The sequence below is a fragment of the Falco punctatus genome, assembly GCF_963210335.1.
Source record: "Falco punctatus genome assembly, chromosome: 4".
NCBI lineage: Eukaryota > Metazoa > Chordata > Aves > Falconiformes > Falconidae > Falco > Falco punctatus.
In genome coordinates, this window is record NC_137583.1 from 39,141,626 (window position 1) to 39,159,954 (window position 18,329).

At 60.5% G+C, this 18,329-nt stretch overlaps 2 protein-coding genes across 4 annotated transcripts in view; both read right to left on the reverse strand.

The window, feature by feature from the left end:
- Positions 1 to 9,277, reverse strand: part of CDIP1 (cell death inducing p53 target 1) — a 30,507-nt gene extending 21,230 nt beyond the window's left edge. Inside the window, exon 1 of one of the 3 annotated variants that reach the window (XM_080383576.1) lies at positions 2,795 to 9,277. The gene's annotated coding sequence lies outside the window, so the exon portion shown is untranslated. The other 2 variants (XM_080383580.1, XM_080383575.1) reach the window with 2 other exon arrangements.
- A 137-nt stretch (positions 9,278 to 9,414) lies between these two features.
- On the reverse strand, positions 9,415 to 18,179 carry LOC308062295 (UBA-like domain-containing protein 1). The gene is made up of 3 exons (XM_080383571.1): positions 17,625 to 18,179; positions 11,634 to 11,693; positions 9,415 to 10,541 (listed from the first exon to the last, which is right to left on the reverse strand). Exons 1-3 carry the CDS (start codon positions 18,162 to 18,164, stop codon positions 10,221 to 10,223), a joined length of 921 nt encoding a protein of 306 aa, XP_080239697.1. The 5' UTR covers positions 18,165 to 18,179; the 3' UTR covers positions 9,415 to 10,220.
- Positions 18,180 to 18,329: the final 150 nt, after the last annotated feature.

Here is an 18,329-nt window from a genome sequence, read left to right on the forward strand (position 1 = left end):
ATCTGAACAGGAAAAAATATCATCTTTTACATAATAAAGTTACTTTCATCCCTTTTCTTGCTATGTCAGTGAGTAACACCAGCAACGGCAACACTTCTGCAGATGACAACACTGTGCCAAGGACCCAAAACACCCTGAAACACATGCAGTGTGAGCATTGTGGACAGGCTGGCCCCTGGCTGAATGCCCTTCAACTACAGAAGTGCATTAGCTGCGCTCCCAGAGCACATCTGCCAGTTGTGCTTCATCCAGAAGGAAAGCAGTTGCTGCACTTTGTATCACTGAGTGATTTCCCAAGCACAGAAAGCATGGCTGATTAGGAAGTGAGCTTCAAAAACATGCTCATAAACCAAAACAAGGTGCTGATGAAGACACTGTCCCTCCTTTCATAACAGCAGCTGACAGAGTTCCAGTCACAACAGAAACGTGGGAATGAATTTCAGAACTGGATTTCAGGTGCAGGACCTGCTGAGGGAACACAACAAGAAACTCAGCAGTCTTCCATCTTCTTAGGAAGGACTCAGGTTCTGAAAGAGAAGCTCTCTCTCCGTCAACTGTCCCAGTCACACCTGTGACAAGATCCTTTTGTACTCAGCGTATAAGCATGCACGTCCCTTTTCCCAGCACCTCCTGGAGTGCAGCCCTGACCAGACAGCCACCACAGCACCACTCCCCATACAACAGCAGCTGGGGTGGACTGAGCATATTTGCTCCGCTTGGCATCACTCAGGGGACATCTGGAGACATTGCCCCATCACCCTGCCTTCGTTACAGCCTCATCCCGCATCTGTGCTCAAGCCACACCACTAGACAGCCTTGTATCAGGTCCTAAAGCATTGCGTCTCCCCACCTCCAAGCAGGAATTCATTCATTCCTCACATAATGCCTAAGGAGAACAGAGCAGGTACATTGCTAGACACACCTGGGGACTTCCTGGGGCACACGGACACCGCTACAACATTTAGAGAAGCCTTTGGGAAAAGGAAGTTTTTAGCCTGCATTTTCCACACTGACCCAAGTTTGTTTAGTTCCTAAAAATGAATGAATGACATACTATGGTTAAGTATTACTCAATACTCACTGTAGTTTCCCCTACTGCCTACTCCAGTCCCACATTCCGGAAAGCAGAAGGCCCCCTGCTGAAACGCAAGCCCCAATCCAAGCACATTGGTTGAAAAGGGACAAACAGGAGGCTATCTTGAATATTCACAAAGTGTTTCCCAGAAAGTTTTACGTACAGCCCCAAACCACTACAATTATAATTTAAAGCACTGTGCCTGGCCTAGAGTCTACCACTCGATATTTTAGGCTCTGCCTGGCACGTGACAACTGCCCAGCCCCGCACCAGTTCTCACCAGTGCAAGGAGACTATCTCCAAACAACTTTTTCAGTGACGCCTTGGGTCAAGGGGCACACACCTACGCTTGCAGTGACTCAGACAAGTTTAACCTTGAGCACGACCCACACGGACAATCCTGAGGACACTGGCATGGCGGTGTCCATCTTAGCCTGCCTGCTCCAGCTCAGCCCTGGAGCTCTTCCCAGAGTCCAAGCCCCATCCCTCTGTTTAGAAGAAATCATAACCCCTCACAACCTTTTCATAAAGCAACTGAACGCTGCCTGAACAGCTCCTACGCTTTTGCCTCTCCAGCGCCCTTAGAAGGCAGAACCAAGATCTCACCACTCTAATGGTTAAAGACCTCCCAGCCTCCAGCTAAAATTTATTTATTGTTATTTGCTGTTGCGCTGCATTACATTACATTACATACATTTGCTAATGCACTACATTAGCAGAATGAGCCCTCCTCGTTTCACAGGGTTGGCGCTGCCAACGTGCTAGTGGACAATATCATCCCCATCGTAATTTCTCTTCCTGCTTGTCAAGACATCTGAGTTTCTTTCAGCTCCTCTAAAATGGGCTCATCATTCCTTATCGCTGAGCAGGCAGTTCCAGCCCAAGCTCATCTCCCGAGCAGGGATGCCGGGAAGTACACACACTTGTACCTAGGCCTGGCTCCCTCCTCTCCTGGGGAACAGATCGTATTTGCTCTTCTCACAGCTGTGCCCTGCTGGCAGCTCCCAGCCGTCCTCTCTACAAGCTGGCATGACCTCTGCCGGGCCAGAGTGCTCGCCTTACAGCACAAAGTCTTTTCCCAAGTACATGACCTCGCTTTCCATCAGATTAAATTTCACCCCGCTCCCACTGCTCCAGCCCTCCAGCACATCCCGATCCTGCTGTCCCAACCCCACACTGCTGCGGGTACAACGCTGAGGGTACTGACGGTACAAAGCTGAAGCTTTCTAAGGTTTTAGTAGCACCCTGTGGCAATTCGTGGTGGCTACGGACAGCGCTGGAGGCCAGCCCAGAGCCAGGGCTGCCTCCTCCTCTCCTGGCCCACGTTTCCACCTCTCCATACCTCCTCTCCCCGGGACTGGGGCTCCGCAGCCAGGGCAGAGCACGAAGGACCTTCCCTCCACCTGGAGCAGCGGGGTCCTTCCTCAAGGAGTCAACCGGCCGTTTGTTTTCATCCCTCTTTTCCTGAGCAGCGCCGGCGGGTTCTGGACGTCTCCTGCGTGTGTGTGTGTGTGTCCCCGGGCGCAGTGTCCCCACGCCTCCAGCTGGCCCCGCTACCAGGAGGCCGCCGCGGCCTGCCCGGGGCTGGGGGGGCACTGGCCCCGCCGGGCCTCCCGCCTCCCCGCTGCCGCCGAATCCCCCGCCCGGCCCCGCCGCCCCCCGGGGCCCAGCCGGGCCTTGCGCTTGACCCTCGCCTCGGCCTCGCAGGGAAGCACCTACCGGCTGCCGGCTCCCGGCGGTGGCTCCAGCACCTGCCGGCTGCGGGGCGGGGCGGGCGGCGGGCGGTGCCGCGGCGGGGCGGGCCTGGGCAGCGCTGGCCCAGCTGGGGGCCGGGGCCTGATCCCCGCGCCGGGCCGCAACAGGCCGGGGCCGGGGCCTGCGCCCCCCACCGGGCAGCCTCTCGCTGGGCCTGCTCACTACACCAGGCCGGGGTCTGCTCCCCACGCTGGGCCGGGGCCGGGGCCTGCTGCCCTCGCTGGGCCGCCCCTCGCTGGGCCTGCCCCCTACACCAGGCCGGGGCCTGCCGCCCCCCGCCGGGCCGCTCCAGGGAAGGTGCTGGGGCAGAACCCAGGGGCCGTCTCCGGGTGACGTCCCCTGCGACCTCAGCCTCAGGCCTCCACCAGCGACCCGGCCCGGGGCGCCCCTGCGGGGCTGAAGGCCCCGTGGGTGTCACCATCAGGCTGGCTGAGCTGGGGACACGGCCCTGCGTGGCCTCCTGAAGCACCTCCACCCGCAGGAGGCTGCGGGGCTGGTTGGGGGAGGCAGGAGGGGTCTCCTGGAGCCCACCACCAGTGTGGCTGGGGGGAAGCCCTCCTGAGCCACCTGGGCCCCTGAGCACCACAGGGCTGTCAGCCCCCAGCAGGGCTGCCACCAAGGAGTGCCAAACAGTGCAGCTGCAGATGAAGAGAGGGTGACAAAGGTGAGAGACTGTCCTCTGGATGTGCACGTCCTCAGCAGCACACCAGTCACGCTGCTGCATTGCTGCTGCTGGCTTGTCAGTCCAGCCCTACAGTGTTACAGCGGACTTTGCCCCATGTGGGGTCCTGCCCTGCACAGGGTCCTGCTCTACAGCATGTCCTGCCCTGCACAGCATCCTGCCCTGCACAGCATCCTGCCCTACAGCGTCCTGCACCATGCAGTGTCCTGTCCTACACAAGCACCCTGCCCTGCATGGTGTCCTGGCTTATGCCACGTACTGCCCTACATGATGCACAGCTCTGGGTAGCATCCTGCCCCACGCAGGATCCTGCCCTGTGTCATGTCCTGCCTTACACAGTACATGCTCTTGACATGACACCTGCTGCCTCAGGACGAGGGAGCCTGGTGGAGTACGGAGGCACCTTTCCGGCTCCATTGGCCCTAGCTCCACTGTTGGGATTAATTAGAGCAGTATTTTAACACAGCCACTGGCCAAAGGTGGTTTTGGTCACTTCTTACCTGCCCCTGGGGCTCCAGCAATGTTTGCTCTGAGATTTAGGTCTGTTGGGTCCCATCCTGCCCTGACATCCGTGCTGGGGGGCTGGGGTCACCCTGAGCTGGAGTACATGGACCCTGCTCCCCCAGCAGGGACAGCAGCATCCCCAGCAGGCTCTTCCCTGCGGCACAGTGAGTGGCTGAACTGCGGGTGACAACAGTGCTGCCTCGCAGGCAGGCTGTTCCCACACCAAGGCAGGATCCTGTGGGGAGACATTGCCATGGCACAAGTTCAAGTTACTTGGCTGTTCACATTTAGATTCTGAATAAGAAACACAGTGTGTAACATCAGAGCCATCTTCCTTGCTTAAGCCACACATTGCAGCACAAGGGTGAGTTGTGGTGGCCTTGTGCCCTACTGTCACCTCCACAGGCAGCATGGGGCTGTCCAAACACTTTGTCATCCCTTGTGAGCCCTGGCAGCCCTGGGCCAGTCCCATCTCACATGCTGTAACCTTGGCTTTGAGCACAACGACAGCGCAAAGGGAAAAGGCAACAAAAGGGAAAAGCTGGAGCTGGGATGCTTGTTCCCTTTGAACACCTTCCACTTCAGTTTGGGGGAGCTCCATGGGATGGCCATGGGATGGTCAGATGTGGCTGATGCTGTGGCAGCTCTGTTGGGTCCCAGAGACATCCTCAAGCCTCGGTCTTCCCTGCACACTGCTTAGCCTCCCTTCACTCCATGTCCCCAGAGCCCATTGGGACCCACCATCAGTGGCTAAACTCATGTTCCTCAGGTCTTGGGCATGCTGCAGGAGATGCTCACCACCATCTGCTCCCTGAAAAACACCACCAAGGGCTTCCAGGAGGAGCTGCAGCTCCTGAAGGACAATTTCCAGAAGGTGCATGCACAGAGCTGGGACAGTTGCTGGAGAGCTCTTAGCAGAGGGATCAGGCTCTCTGGGGACCTGCGTGAACAGCAAGGGTGCACAGGGTGACAGGGGTGGGTTCCTGAGCTCGAGCTCCCTCCCACCCTGAGGCCAAGCTGGGAGATGCGGGATCTGCTCTGGGGTGCCCGAGTTTTGGATAGACACTGTCTGCAGCCACAGAGCCCGCCTGGCCCAGGCTGAGCACTGCTGATCCCTGTGGATGCTGAACCCCCCAATGCCTCTGTTTAACAGGCTGGTCTGGAGGAGGTGTGAGCACGGTCGGTGCAGCAGGACGAGCATGGCCACCTCCTGCAGAGCATCCTGGACCAACTGGTGAGTAGAGGGAGCCCTGTCAGAGGAGCTGGGAGCAGGCGTCTGTGGCACTATGAGCAGAAGCACTCACCACTCAGTCCCTGGGACTGTCCCCACAATGTCCAGGGTCAGGCTTTGGCAAATCCTTATGGAAAATGCACTGAAGCTTTCTGGGGGCTGCTCTGGCTGCAGGGACTTGCCTCAGTAAGCATCTGGCCCCACAAGGCTCTTCCGGCAGGGTCCACATCACCCTCCCAGCCACCAGAGCAGAGACGTCCATCCCTGTGTGCCCTAGTGTCTTGGCCACCTCTGCTGCTCTTGTCCCTCCTGCAGCGCCAGAAGGATTTTACCCTCAAGATTTTGAGGCCCTTAGGAGACCCACAGGGCTGGGGACAGGATAGTGCTGGGGGTGGTGGCAAGGTTTGGATCCTCCCTCCCCATCCCAGAGGCTGCCCAGGCTCTCCCCTCCCGAGCAGGGCAGAGGGGCTGATTTCTCTCCCCATCACAGATGGAGGTCCAGTCGCAGGTAGAGGTCCATGAGGAGCTGTGCTGGAGCTCTCCCTGTGGGGTGTCCACTGGCAAGGTGCGTGCAAGCTCCCACGTGCCAGGCTCCTCTACTGGGAGCTGGCAATGCCCCTCGGCTCTGGGATGGCATGGGGCTCTTCTCTCTCCCCAAAATGTCAGGGGCTGTTTCATTTCAGAAGTTCTCTGGCTGGGAGCTCAATCCCAAGGCCACACAGGAGCCAGCCCACAAAGCCCCGTGCAGGCTGAGCTGGCTGCTGGAGCAGCACAAGGCTGTGGAGACCCATGTCAGCCACCGCGAGAGCCAGCTGCAGCAGCATGGTGAATACTGACATCCCCACCATGCTAGGTCACCACGCCGGGTTGTGCCACCAGACCTTTGCCAGGACCACTGGATGGTGGGGCCACACTCAGCCATTCCATCTGCATCCCCAAGCCACTGCAGCCCGTTTGTCCCTCTGCCTTGCTCCCAGCCGTGCTGGCACAGATGGCAGGGATGTAGTCACCACCCTCCGTGGCACCCTAATGCTGGCCGTGCTGAGGGCCTGGCAGCAGTGCTGGGGGTCTCCAGAGTCATAAAGCCACCTGGGTTTGGGATGGCACTATGCTGGGGGCCTGCAGGAGCTGGCACTGCCCAGAGCAAAGTTTTGGTGTCTGTTTTCAGCTGACTTGGGAACATTGGAGGACATGGCTGCCCAACAGAAGAAGGTGCTGGATGAGATGAGGCACCTGCAGGACAGAGGAAAGAAGGTGCCCAGCTGCCCAGGCCTTGGGGAGGGCTGCCCCAGAGCCTGGGGGCTGCAGCCCCACACCCCTATTGCTGCAGACACGCTGGGGCATCTCTTGGGATGTCCTTAGTAGCCACTGACTGAGGCCACCCACAAGCATAGCTCCCTGCCTCACCCAGGTCCTGCAGCCGCCCTGTTTCTCACCCAGGAGACCACATTTGTCCTCCCCAGGAGCTGGATTTCGGCAGGGAGGTGCTGGACCAGGTGGGGCAGCTGTGGGAGCAGTGCACGACGCTGCAGCAAGCTGCGGAGCGGCTGTGGTGGGACGCCAAGGACACACAGGTGAGCACAGCCCCAGGCTCAGCTCAGGAACCACTTGTGCCATGGTTGGTGTCTGAACCAGGCTGGCTACAGGCTTGCCCTGACTTGGCGTGTTCCCCACTCCGAAGCAGCTCAGCATGCCAGGATTTTGTGAGCAGCTCCAAGGCACGCATAGGGGAGGGTGGCCGGCTGGGGACAGGGTGGCAGGTGTGGAGCCTGCTTGGTATGGTAGAGCACCCAGCCATGAGCAAGGTGCTGCTGGAGCAGGGCTTGGGTGTTGTGAGCAAGCAAAGTCATACAGGGATGGTGGCAGGGCTGGAGGTCTGCAGGGGATGGCTGACACCATGCCCCCCTCAGAGGGCAGCCAAGGCTGCTGCACTGGAAACCAAAGAGAGCCAGGAGGACCTGCGACATGCCATGGTCCAGCTGAGTGAGATGATGCAAGAACTGCTGCAGAGGATGTCCCTGATGGATCCAGACAGGCAGAAAGCCCTGGAGAAGCTCCTCAGTGTGATGGACTCCAAAGTAGCAGTTCCACCTGGGAAGGGTGGTAAGGATGAAGGGATGCACCAGGCCAGCCTGCATGGGGAGGGTAAGCCCTGAATCTGCCAGTGCCAAGACACGACAGTCCTTGTGCCATGGCTGTCCATGTGTCCCAGGGTCTCTCCAGTGTCCCTCAGGGACAACAGCATCCCTTGAAATGGGCCTGCTGTCCCAACGAGACACCCTGACCTCCTTGCAGCTGGACTGTGCAGCACTGGCTCCACTGCAGGCACAGCTGGAGCAGGCATGGAGGCTCACCCAGCAGTGCCTCTGCCAGGGACCCTGCTGCGATGCCAGCCACGCTGCTGGCTTCAAGAAGTGAGAGCTGCTGGGTCCCATCCCATCATATCCCACTTTGTCCCCTTCTGTCCTCTCCTGTACTCCTCCATCCCCTTCCACGCTGTCTCACCCTGCCCTGTGCATCCCATCCAGACTCTGTTTGTCCTACCCTCCCTGCCCATGGGGTGCTGGCCACTCATGGAACCTCACACGGTCCCTGGGGTGCTGAGCAGCTGCCCCTGTCCTGCAGGTAGCTCTCTGATCCAGTGAAGTGCATCTCCTGTGATAGACCCCTGGCTGTGGGCCCAGTGCTGTGAGTAGCATGCAGCCCCCCGCAAGACAGACCCCCCACACTGCATTTCCACGAGAGACCACTGCCTGACTTCACCTTCACATCCTCATCCACGGGCACTTGGCAACCATCTGCAAGGGCAGCCAGCTCCTCCAGCCCCAGCCAGCCAGCGCTGAGGCTCCATCAGCGTGGCATGGTGGCTACCAGGAAGGTGAGGCTTGCCAGGCACCACCACACCCCTCCCTCTCCCTTTGGGGACCCTCTCCCTGGGCAGGGGGGGGGTAACACAGGTGCTCCCTGCCCAGGAAGAACAGAGGGAGTGGCAGGGCCAGCCAGGGCCCTGCCTGGCCACTGTCCACCTCCAGGCCCCTCGTCACTGTCTGTCCCCACGGAGACCCTGCAGACTTTGCAAGTACGTAAGCCCCGATCCCCACATGTTCCTGTGCTCTGGAAACCCTCCAAGCCCACCCAGACTGGGATGGTGGGGGTGCTGTGGGCTGGGCACAGCCTCAGGGCACCTCCTGCCTTCCTGGCTGCTCTTCCCTCTAGGGAGAAGTGGGTATTTTGGCCATCAATAAGGTTATCTACAAGGGCAAGCTGAGCTTGCCGGCTGCCAACAGGACCATCACCATGGGCAAGGACTTTCCAGGTAGGGAAGCAGCTCCAGGACACAGACTGTGCAGCCACCTGCACGCCACAGCCCATAAAGATGCTCCCTCCTTCTGTTGCCTCTCCTGTGCAGTCCCTGGGCTCACAGGGGCACACGGCACATCCTTGGGGACTGAGTGCTTTAGGGCTGTGCCACATCCCTGTGTGTCCTCTGACCAGTCAGATGTTCAGGTGTGTGGTCTGGCCCTGGGTTTTCCAATCCTATGGCTCCTGGTGGCCCTAGAACAGTCACAAGCACGTTCCCGAGGCTCTGTCAAGGCTGTACAAGAGGCAGCCTGGGTGAAACCATCGCTCCTACAATGTTTATTTTAGCAACACAAATAAGAGATTGAAATTAATTATTGACTGGTGAGCGCAGGGATGCAGGGGCACAGCCTCATGGGGAGAGGGCTCAGCAGGGACAGCAACCTCCAAGGGACATGGCCCCTGTCATCTGGTGAAGAGGGCACAGGAGCCAGGTCACAGCAAGACACACAAGACCTGCGGGTGTCACGCAGGGAGCCCAAGGTCTCAGCACAGCCCCGCCATCAGCCTGCCCCTGCTCCTGCTGGGGTCTCACACCCACAGCTGATGCAGCAGCACAGCGAGCAGAGCTGGGCTGGCTTCTGCTGGGGCTGAGCCCTGGCACACACCTGGCCAAAGGCAGCTGGCAGTCACTGCGTGGCTGGGACACAGTGTTTAGAGCAGCACACACAGCAGAGATGTGGCCAGCCCCAGCCCGGAAGCACGGCACTCACAGAGCCACTCATAGAGGCAATCCTGAAACAGCCCAGGGCCCAGACCAGCCTTCCCCGCATCCGCTGCTGCTGCAAACGAAGCAAAGACACCGGGTTCAAAGCAGAAGAGCGTGTATTGCAAGCGGCTGCGGCGTGTCCGGAGACTTCCAGCCGCCCGGAGAAAAGAACAGAGGGGTTAAAAACGATCCCAGTCTCTAGGGTTACACTGTGTCATGCAAACAGCCCCGGGGCAAACCCCATCCCAGGAGGGGAAGGGGAGGGTGTGCTGGCCCAGCCCCACTCACCCCCTGCTCCCCATCCCCGGGGCTGGGTGAGGGGCCAGGTACCTCCCCGGGAGCCAGCGTCCCCCAGCCCTGCTCACCAGCGAGCACAGCACATGCGGGGTGGAACCTGTGGCCAAGCAGGAACAGCCTTTGCTCTCTTCCACCCCTTATAAAAAACAAGCCGCGTGGGGTGTCTGCCCCCTACGTGGCTGAGTGGGGGCAAGGGATGGGGGGAAGCACTCAGGCACAACCCACTCTGCCTGGTGGGGTGGCCCAGGGGACCGTGAAAAAGGGACCTCCTCCATAAATGTCACTCGCATGCAAACTCCGGTGTCCCAAGAGAGGAGGGTGTGCTCCCTCCCCAAAAGCCCAGCAGCGCCGGGGTCCCAGGCAGAGGCCAGCACTGGTCCCGCGTCCCACGCAGCCTCCCGCTGTCTCTGGGGAGCTCTGTTCAGCTCAAGGACAAGTAAAAACTACTTCAAACCAAACCCATGCAAGGCAGCTATCTGCTCATGTGTCTTGGTGGCTGCCAGACGCCCTGGCAGCAGAGTTCCTCTCCTCTTCTGGGAGGGGGAGGGGGGGAAATATATATATTTATACGCAGGGGTCCCCGCCGCATTCGCTCTTCGCCGCGGCCTCATCTCTCTGCCTCCATGGTCACGTTGGCCTTCTGTTCTGCCGTGGCTTGCTGGGAGACGGCAGCTGGCCAGCCTGCGGGCTGCGCTGGGGGGGCCGGAGTCCACATGCTCTGCTGCTGGCCAGGGGGCGAAGCTGCGGGCCAGGCAGGGTTGAAGGCCCCATGCTGGGGCAGCGGCGGGGCTGGAGGTGGCGGGGAAGTCGCCATGGAGGTCACAGGGCTACTGCTGTTGAAGCTCTCGGAGGCCTTGAGGCGGGAGAACATGGTGAGGGCGTCGGGGAAGTTGGGCGGCGTGGCCGGCGTGTTGGCGGGAGTGCACATCTGCAGGGAGGAGACATGGCGTCAGGCATGGGGTCTCCACCTTCTGCCTCCCACCAGGGCCCAGTACAAGACCCCTCTGTCCCCACTGCTGCAGCACAGGGAGCCCCTGGACCCATGCTCTGCTGTTGATGCTGCCCTCAAGCAGCAGTTACTTAAGGCTCTGAAGACTAATGCTGTGGCAAGAGCTCCTGTCAGAGGACCCAGATGGGACCCTGCTGCACCTGCTCTTGCACCTAGCCAAGCTGGGGACCCCTCTACTCCATCACCCGCTGGTGCCACCCTGGTCTGCAGCTTTCCAGCTCAGCGGGGGCAAGGCTCAGACTTAGCTCCCACCCCAGGGGAGACCGGGCGTGCTCAGGCCCTGCCGGGCACTTGTTCTGCACGCTTATTGCATGCTCCAAATCCCCAACTGGCCCAGAGAGTCAAATGAGGCCACAGCAGCCACCAAATCCCCAAGACACATCTGCCCAAGCAGATTATAGGCTGCGAGGACACAGGAGTTAAGGGACCGAGTCTGGGGACAGCTGTGAGAGAGGAAAGGCAGGCAGCAGCCACATGCGTGCATGCTCTCTTGTGTTTACACACACCCAGACCCTGCGCACGCTGTACTAGAGGCATGCTCCAGCGAGGCTCCAGAGGTTTGCACGCTCAGTCACTCCAGCAAGCACAGAAGGACTCGTGTGTGCAGTTGGGCTGAGGGGTGGGAATCATGCACATAACTGCACGTGTCTTCACACAGCCTATGACAGACTGGTGCTCCAGGTTCCCCTTGCCACTCTGGGGCTGGTCTGGACCACTGGCCATGCCCAAAGCACAGACCACCCCTCTCTAAGGAGCAGCACCAACCCTTCTGCAGGGTTCTGAGGGCACTGCTGGACCCACTGCTCCACTGCCCAGGACAGGCTCTGCCACCCCTGGTTGCTCTCCAGGAAAATCTTCCTTGGCAGGCAGCTCTGGCAGCGAGTGGCCAGACTTCCCTGCCTACACCCCTGGAGCTGTGAAGCAGCGAGCTGGGCATCAGCAACAGCCCAAAGCACCCGCCAGCTGGTGCTGTGCCCTGGGTGAGCACGGGAGAGGTGGGAAAGCACTTACCATCTGATGGTGGTGGCTGTAGGGGATGTTCGTTTCTTGGAAAAAAGCACTGAGAGCAGTCTGGGGGGAAAAAGAAAAAATAATTAAAAAAAAGGAAGATGATGTTACCACTAGCACACACAAACCGGGCACCCACCTCATCCCTGCACATGATAGCAGGGCTTTGCAAGACCCTGAAAATGATCCATAACAGGCCCTGGGGGGCTGACCCATGCCTGCAGCCACCTTGGCTGCACAAGAGCACGCTGCACCCAGCTGCTCCCACGTCCCCAGGCAGGGACCTACACCTGCCACCTGCTTGCACTGGGGCAGGCAGCAATCACACCTATTTGGGATCACCGTGCTCACTGCTGAGAAGTGGCCACTGCTGGAGCAGACCCCGGCAGGCATTTCACAACTCACAGTGATGCTTTGCAATCGCTGCGGGCAGGGAGAGGAGAGAAACCAGCTCCGAACCCAGCAGGGGAAGCCCAGCAGGAACTGATTAGATGTGTGTCCTTAACAGGACAAGATCAGAGCCACCATATTCACACCAGGGGATCCCCAGGGTTGGGGCTGCAACAAGTTGCCCACCCCATACACCGGAGCATTTCCAGTTCAGTCACAGGGAGGGTATGGTTATGACCGACATAATTTTGATTAGCTCTTAGTTAGGACTAGTAATAATCTGGTAAATATGTCACATAGGCACATGAGAGAACGGGGGATCACAAGGAGGGAACGCTGGGAGCACAGGCCAGCCAGGGGGGCAGACATCCAGCCCAGGTCTGGGAGGAGCAGAGGCAGTGGGAGCTTTAGGGACGCACAGGACTGGGCTGATGCAGAACCAGTGAAGTTAGGGCTAGAAAACAATGTTTTGATTCAGCTGCAGATCAGACTTGATAGAAATGTTAAGAGAACTGGTTTGGAATCAGTTCTGATTGGAGGAAAAGCCCCATCAATGCCTATTCAACCCTCTCCCCAGGGGCAGCCTGGCTTGCAGGTCTACAGGCTGGGGTGCGAGGCAGAGGGCTGCTGCACCGCCTGAGACTTTGCTCCCTTCCTCCAAGCCAGTGATTAGGGTTACTCAAGCTGCTAAAAAAAAAAAATGGGCAGAAAAACCTGGAAAAAGCAGAGGCAGGTTGTACCAAACCCTGCACAACTGCAGCAGCCACAGCCCTACCACCACACACACTCCTCGTCCCCGTGCCCACAGCCACACGCTCCTATATCACACCCAGGGACAGGATGAATGACGGCAAGTCGGCTCAGCTTGCTAATCCGATGGAAAACTATTCTGTCCCAAACAGCCAGGCTAGCAGGCCCTGGGAAAGGCAAAGGGGCTGTGCTGACACCACTGGGGAGCTGGAGCGCCAGTGCCAGCCACTCGCAGCGGGGTTCGGCAGCGAACTATCGGCCAGACCAGGTGGCAGCCAGGAGCGGTATCTGCAAACAATCCAGACCTGGGTGGGGGAAGCAATTGCTGCTGTAGAGTCTGGCAGCTCCCAAACCTCAGAGGATGCAATAGCTGGGCTGGCGAGGCTCTTCCCTGCAATGGCTGCATTTCTTTGTCTGTGTTCAACAACACAGCGCCCGAACCCTGCACTCAGCAGAGCTGTGATCCGAGAGCCCTCAGCACCCGCAGGCAGGACCTGCTGGATCTCTGTAATGGCCATACAGCAGGAATAGGGTCTGAGGCCCCAGAGACCAGCTCTGAAGAGGCTAGCACATGTCTACCATCAAGGAAATGTCCAACGGAGACACAGACACTTCTGAGGCAGTGACACCCCACCGCTGCACTATCCTTCGTCCTGGGTGAGGTCCGATGTCAACACCCACAGGCCCTATCACTCAGACAGATGGGATTGTTGATAAGAAAGGGGGTTAACAGCAAACAAGGGGGGGGGGGGGGGGGGCGGGGAAACAAAAAAAAAGGAAGCACAGGCCAGAGGTGTGGGCACAGCCAGATACCATAAACTGATTAAATCTCCTCTGTGCTTGCATTTTCCAAGTGGCCTTGTATCTGGGACTGTGCCATCAGCAGACAGGGGCAGAGGTCTCTGCTGTCCCCCTGAGCTGCCCATGGATCCCTACTGGCATTGGGATAAAAGCTGCCACCTGGGTGCAGACACATTCCACGATTGCAGGCCCCTCTGCCTAAACCACTGCATCCCTCGCCCCCATCTGCCCCTTCCCAAAGGTGGCAGAAGCAACCCCTCTGCTCACAACACCCACCGCCCATGGGGAACGGCTGCCACCTCTCAAGGGACCCAGCACCTGCAGCAACCCCAATACAGGCAAGTGAGAGGCCCGTGCACCCATCCCCTCGGTGGCACCGGATGCCGGGGACATACATGTCACCGAAGCTGCTGCCACCTGGTCTCCAGCCAGCGTCACAAGTGCCAAGGGTAACTGGTGCAGCAGTAAAGCCAATTAAGGCTCCTCTGCTCGAGGAGCCCAAGCCGCAGCTCAGCCCCGACACTGGACCAAAAGCCCCATCACCTGTCACTCTGGGTGTGAGTGGGAGCAGGGCAGCCCTGCACTCACTGCTCGGCCAAGCTCAGGAGGCAACCAGGCCACTGCAAGTCCCCCTGGGGTGCAGAAATGGAAGCTTTGCAGGAGGTGGAGCACACAGAACTCCTGCCAGGGTGCCAAGAGGCACCTGCGGCGACCCAGAGGTTGGCTGCAGCAGCCAGGTAGGGAGATGAATACAAGGAGACCTGGGTGCTGAGCAGCTCAGCAGGGAGCAGCAGGACACCCAGCCCTCAGCAGCTGCTCAGATGGGACCCTGGGTGCCATCTGACCTGCTGCCCATTGCTGCCCAAGCTGCACTTGAGACTGCTCCATCTGAGCTGCAGCTGCTGCAAGGGCAGGGGATCCTGCAGCAGGGAGCCCCGGGTGCTAGATCAGCCCTGGGGCACCCTGCCATTGAGCCACAAAGGAAAGGGAAAGGGGCTCGATAAAACATAAATACATCGGAAGAGGAAGTGGAAATCCAACCATGGACACAGCGAGCAGAGCCAGACACCTGCTCCTCCTCTTGTTCCCCCCACACAACCTCACTACACAGAGCACAGACACCACACTTAGCACCAGGAAAAAGGAAGGAATGGGTGTTTTTTTAAAAGCTGGTTTCTTCTTATCCTTCCTAAGCAGCCCCAGGGGCAATCAGCGCATAACAAAGCCGAGTAAGACTCTACCATGGGAAGGAGCTGGATCCAGCACTCAGTTTGGCACTGCAAACCCTGAAAGATCTCCCCGGTAGCCTGCTGGGTTCCAGCCACGGTGCAGGTACCTGCTGCCTTCTCTGGCTTCTCCCAAAAAGCCAGCACCTGTGGCCCTGGGGGTCGAGTGCCAGCCTTCACTCACAGACACTCCAAGTTGCTTGCTTCAGCCTGTAAAGCTCCCCCTCCGATCAGCCATGGCACCGCTCCAGCTGCTGGAGGGCTGGGCTGGCACGGCCGTTCCCGCTGGCACTCACCGCAGCTGTCCCTGGAAGCACAGCAGAGCTGCAAGAGCTGCAAACTACACTGGGCACGCCACGAGAAAGCCTGCCCTGGGTCCCTAGAAAGCCTGCCCTGGGTCCCTCCAAAACAGGAGGGGAGTCACGGTGATAAGAGAGGCAATCCACACACTACCCACAAACTGCCCCGTTCCCCAGGGATGGAGGGCATGCAAAATAAACAGCTTCCTTGTCAAGCCCCTGAGTATGGTACAGGCTCTGGTGAGCTCGTACTGCAATTAAAGCAGCTGTATCCCCAGTGGTTTCCTGACCTCCCACCCTGCTTGCTGCCCTGGATCACGTTCCTTCCCCCAGACAAACTCCGGGTCTGCCAGGGCTGGCAGGACACCATGCACAGCAAACCCTCTCTGCAGCCCCCGCAGCATCCTCCCCCACTAGCCACAATGGCCCCAGAGCAGTCCCAAAGCAGCAGGAGCCCACGAAAGCAGTCCCAAACCATCAGCATTCCACCAGCCTGAAGCTGCCTGCATTACACAGCAGCCTCCTGCTCCTGACCTGGCCCCCCAGGCTCCCGCTCCCTGGCTGACCGTCACAAGCAGCAAGTGGGGCACTTGCCCACATAGAAGAGGTCCTGGGCAGGGCAGATGGATGGATGCCAGGAGTATCCTGGCCAGGACAGAGGCACAGAGCTGGGAGAACCCAACTCCTGCTGTCTTGTCACCAGGCCACATGGCTCACCTCAGCTTTACTATGCAGAGACCCTCTCCCCACGGTGGTCTTACAGGCAGGAGCAATGTGCTCAGGGTGCAAGCGGGCCGCTCTGCCTCACAGCGTGCCCCTGGAGCAGCACTCAGATTCTGAGGAGACTGCTGATTTACGCTGCCTTCACTTGTACGGAGCTTGCCTGAACTCCACCGATTTATACCCACTGCAGATGCGGGCCAGTCAGCAAGCAGGTACTGCGCTAGAATAACAAAAGCCTCAGAACATCAGAGGTGAGAGCAGGCGGGAGTTGGGAGGTGACACCTCCCCAGCTCAGCTCCCCGAAGAAGGCATGCCCAGCGGCCATTTTGCAAAGGGAATTATCTGACCGTTGCACCAAAAGTGAGTGGGAACATGGTAACTGCTCATCACAGGGCGTTTGTTTACAGCCGAGCTTCCTCTGAGTCATGTGAGTGCCAAGCCGGCAGGAGACGGCTGTTTGTACTTGTGCAACTCGCCAAACGGTGGCAAAGTTCTGCAAAAAGCCTTTTGAAAGAAAAGTTAAACTTTTGTCATCTGCTCCCAGCTCTTCTACAACACGTGCAGAGGCAGTGGAAGTGGATCCCGCCAGTCCCAGAGGGCCAGTGTCAAACTGTATTAGTAAACAAACCCCCAAGCACGTTACACATGCAACACATTCACCGCCAACGGTGAGCCCGTCAGCACACCGGGGTACCAAACGGGCACAGTGGAGGGGAACTGCAGCTCGGCTTGCCGCACGCCCCCGCACACCCACCCACCCGCTTGCTCCCTGGCCACCAGCGCCTCGGCTCTGGATGCTGCTCGGCCGCCTGATTTAGCATCTGGAAATCCTGCGACGGCACGCAGATGGCATGGCGATGCGCTGCCTCCGTGCCCCATCCATCCGACAGCCATCACGCTCCCGAAAGAGCCCCGGTGCCCACCTAGGAGGGCACCCACAGCGTACCCAGTGGGGGGTGCCCCGGCGAGGGGGCTTAACGCAAACCCACCCTCCAAGCTCTCTGGACTGCCTCAGCCCTCCTCCTGCAGCACAAAACAGACACTTCAATTACAAGGTGCCATTAGCGTCAAATCCATCAGCTCCAGCCTGGGGAGCTGCTGGGACTGCGGAAGGGGGAGGGGGGAAACAAAAAAAAGAAGAAAAAATGCTATTTCGAAAAAGCTTTGCTGGCTACAGCCGCTGCTTTGTCCCCCCGCACTTCAGCTGCGGAGGTCCCTGGAGGACCTGAGCACCCAGAAGTGCCGCGGGATCCCCCCACCCGCCACGCCGGCCCCACGCGCGACACCGCCCCCCGCCCATGCCGCGGCGGGTCCCGCCTGCCGGCGAGAGGGGCAGGGGCCGGGACCGGGGCCGGGCCCCCCCGCAGCTCCCGCGCCCCCCGCCGCCTCGCACCCTGCGCGGCCGGGCCGTGCGCACGGTGGGGTCGGGCAGCCCACGGCCACGCGGGAGGGCCGGCCCGGGGGGCGACGAGGAGGAACGGCCCAGGCCCGGGGGGGCAGGGGCAGGGTTCGGTGCACCTCGGCCCACCCGTGGGGCAGAGCGGCGCTCCGCACCCACCCGCGCCCCGGGGCCTCCCCGCCCCCCGCCGCGGGGCCCCACGGCAGCACCCCCGGCCCCGCCGCCCGCGGCCCCCCCACGCCCGGCAGAGCGCGGCCCACGCCGACAGGCGGGGGGGGGCGGGGGGAACCCCCCGGGGCCAGGCCGGGCCTACCCCAGGCTCACGGCGCGGCGCGAACCCCGCCGGCTGGTCCCTCCCCGAACGCTCGGCGGGCAACCGGGGCCGGTACCGGGGCCGCGGCCTCACCTCGAACTGCCAGTGGGCCGCCTGCAGCAGCTGCTTGGCCTGGTCGGCGGCACAGCCGGCCGCCAGCACGAACTGGTTGATCATCACTTGGTGCTTGAGCTCGTCCATGGCCCCCGCCGCCGGCCGCCGCCGCGCCCAGCCCGCCGCGCCGCCCCCCGCCCTCACGGCGCCGCCACCATGGCGGAGCCGGCGCGGCTCACGCCAATGTTTACTGGGCACTGACTCACGGCGCCCGGCGAGCCCCGCCGACGGCCGCCAGGGGCGGGGCGGGGCGGGGCGCGGCGCGGGGCGCTCCTGGGAGTTGTAGTTCCTGGGCGCGCTGCCCCAGCGCCGCCCCAGGGCCGCCCGGACCACAACTCCCAGCGCCCCCCGCTTTGTTTGCGGAGCGGCCGCCGGGCTTCGGCGCTCTTTGAGTGACGCGCCACGCCGGCCAACCGCCGCACGCGGCTTGGTAGTACCTGACCGTATATGGTCAACAACACCGCTGCCCCCAATGAGAGGGCGGCGGGGGCGGGCCGCGGCCGGGGCGGGGAGGGTCATGTGGGCGGTGGCGCGGGGGGGGCGCGGGCGGTGTTTACAGTCGGCCGCGTGCGGTTTCCTGTTGACGTGCGGGGAGCGGCCGTGGCGGGGCGGGGGGGAACGGTCGCGGCGGGGCCGCCGCTGCCCTTTGGCCCCCTGCACTGGCTGCAGGCCCTACGGTGCCAC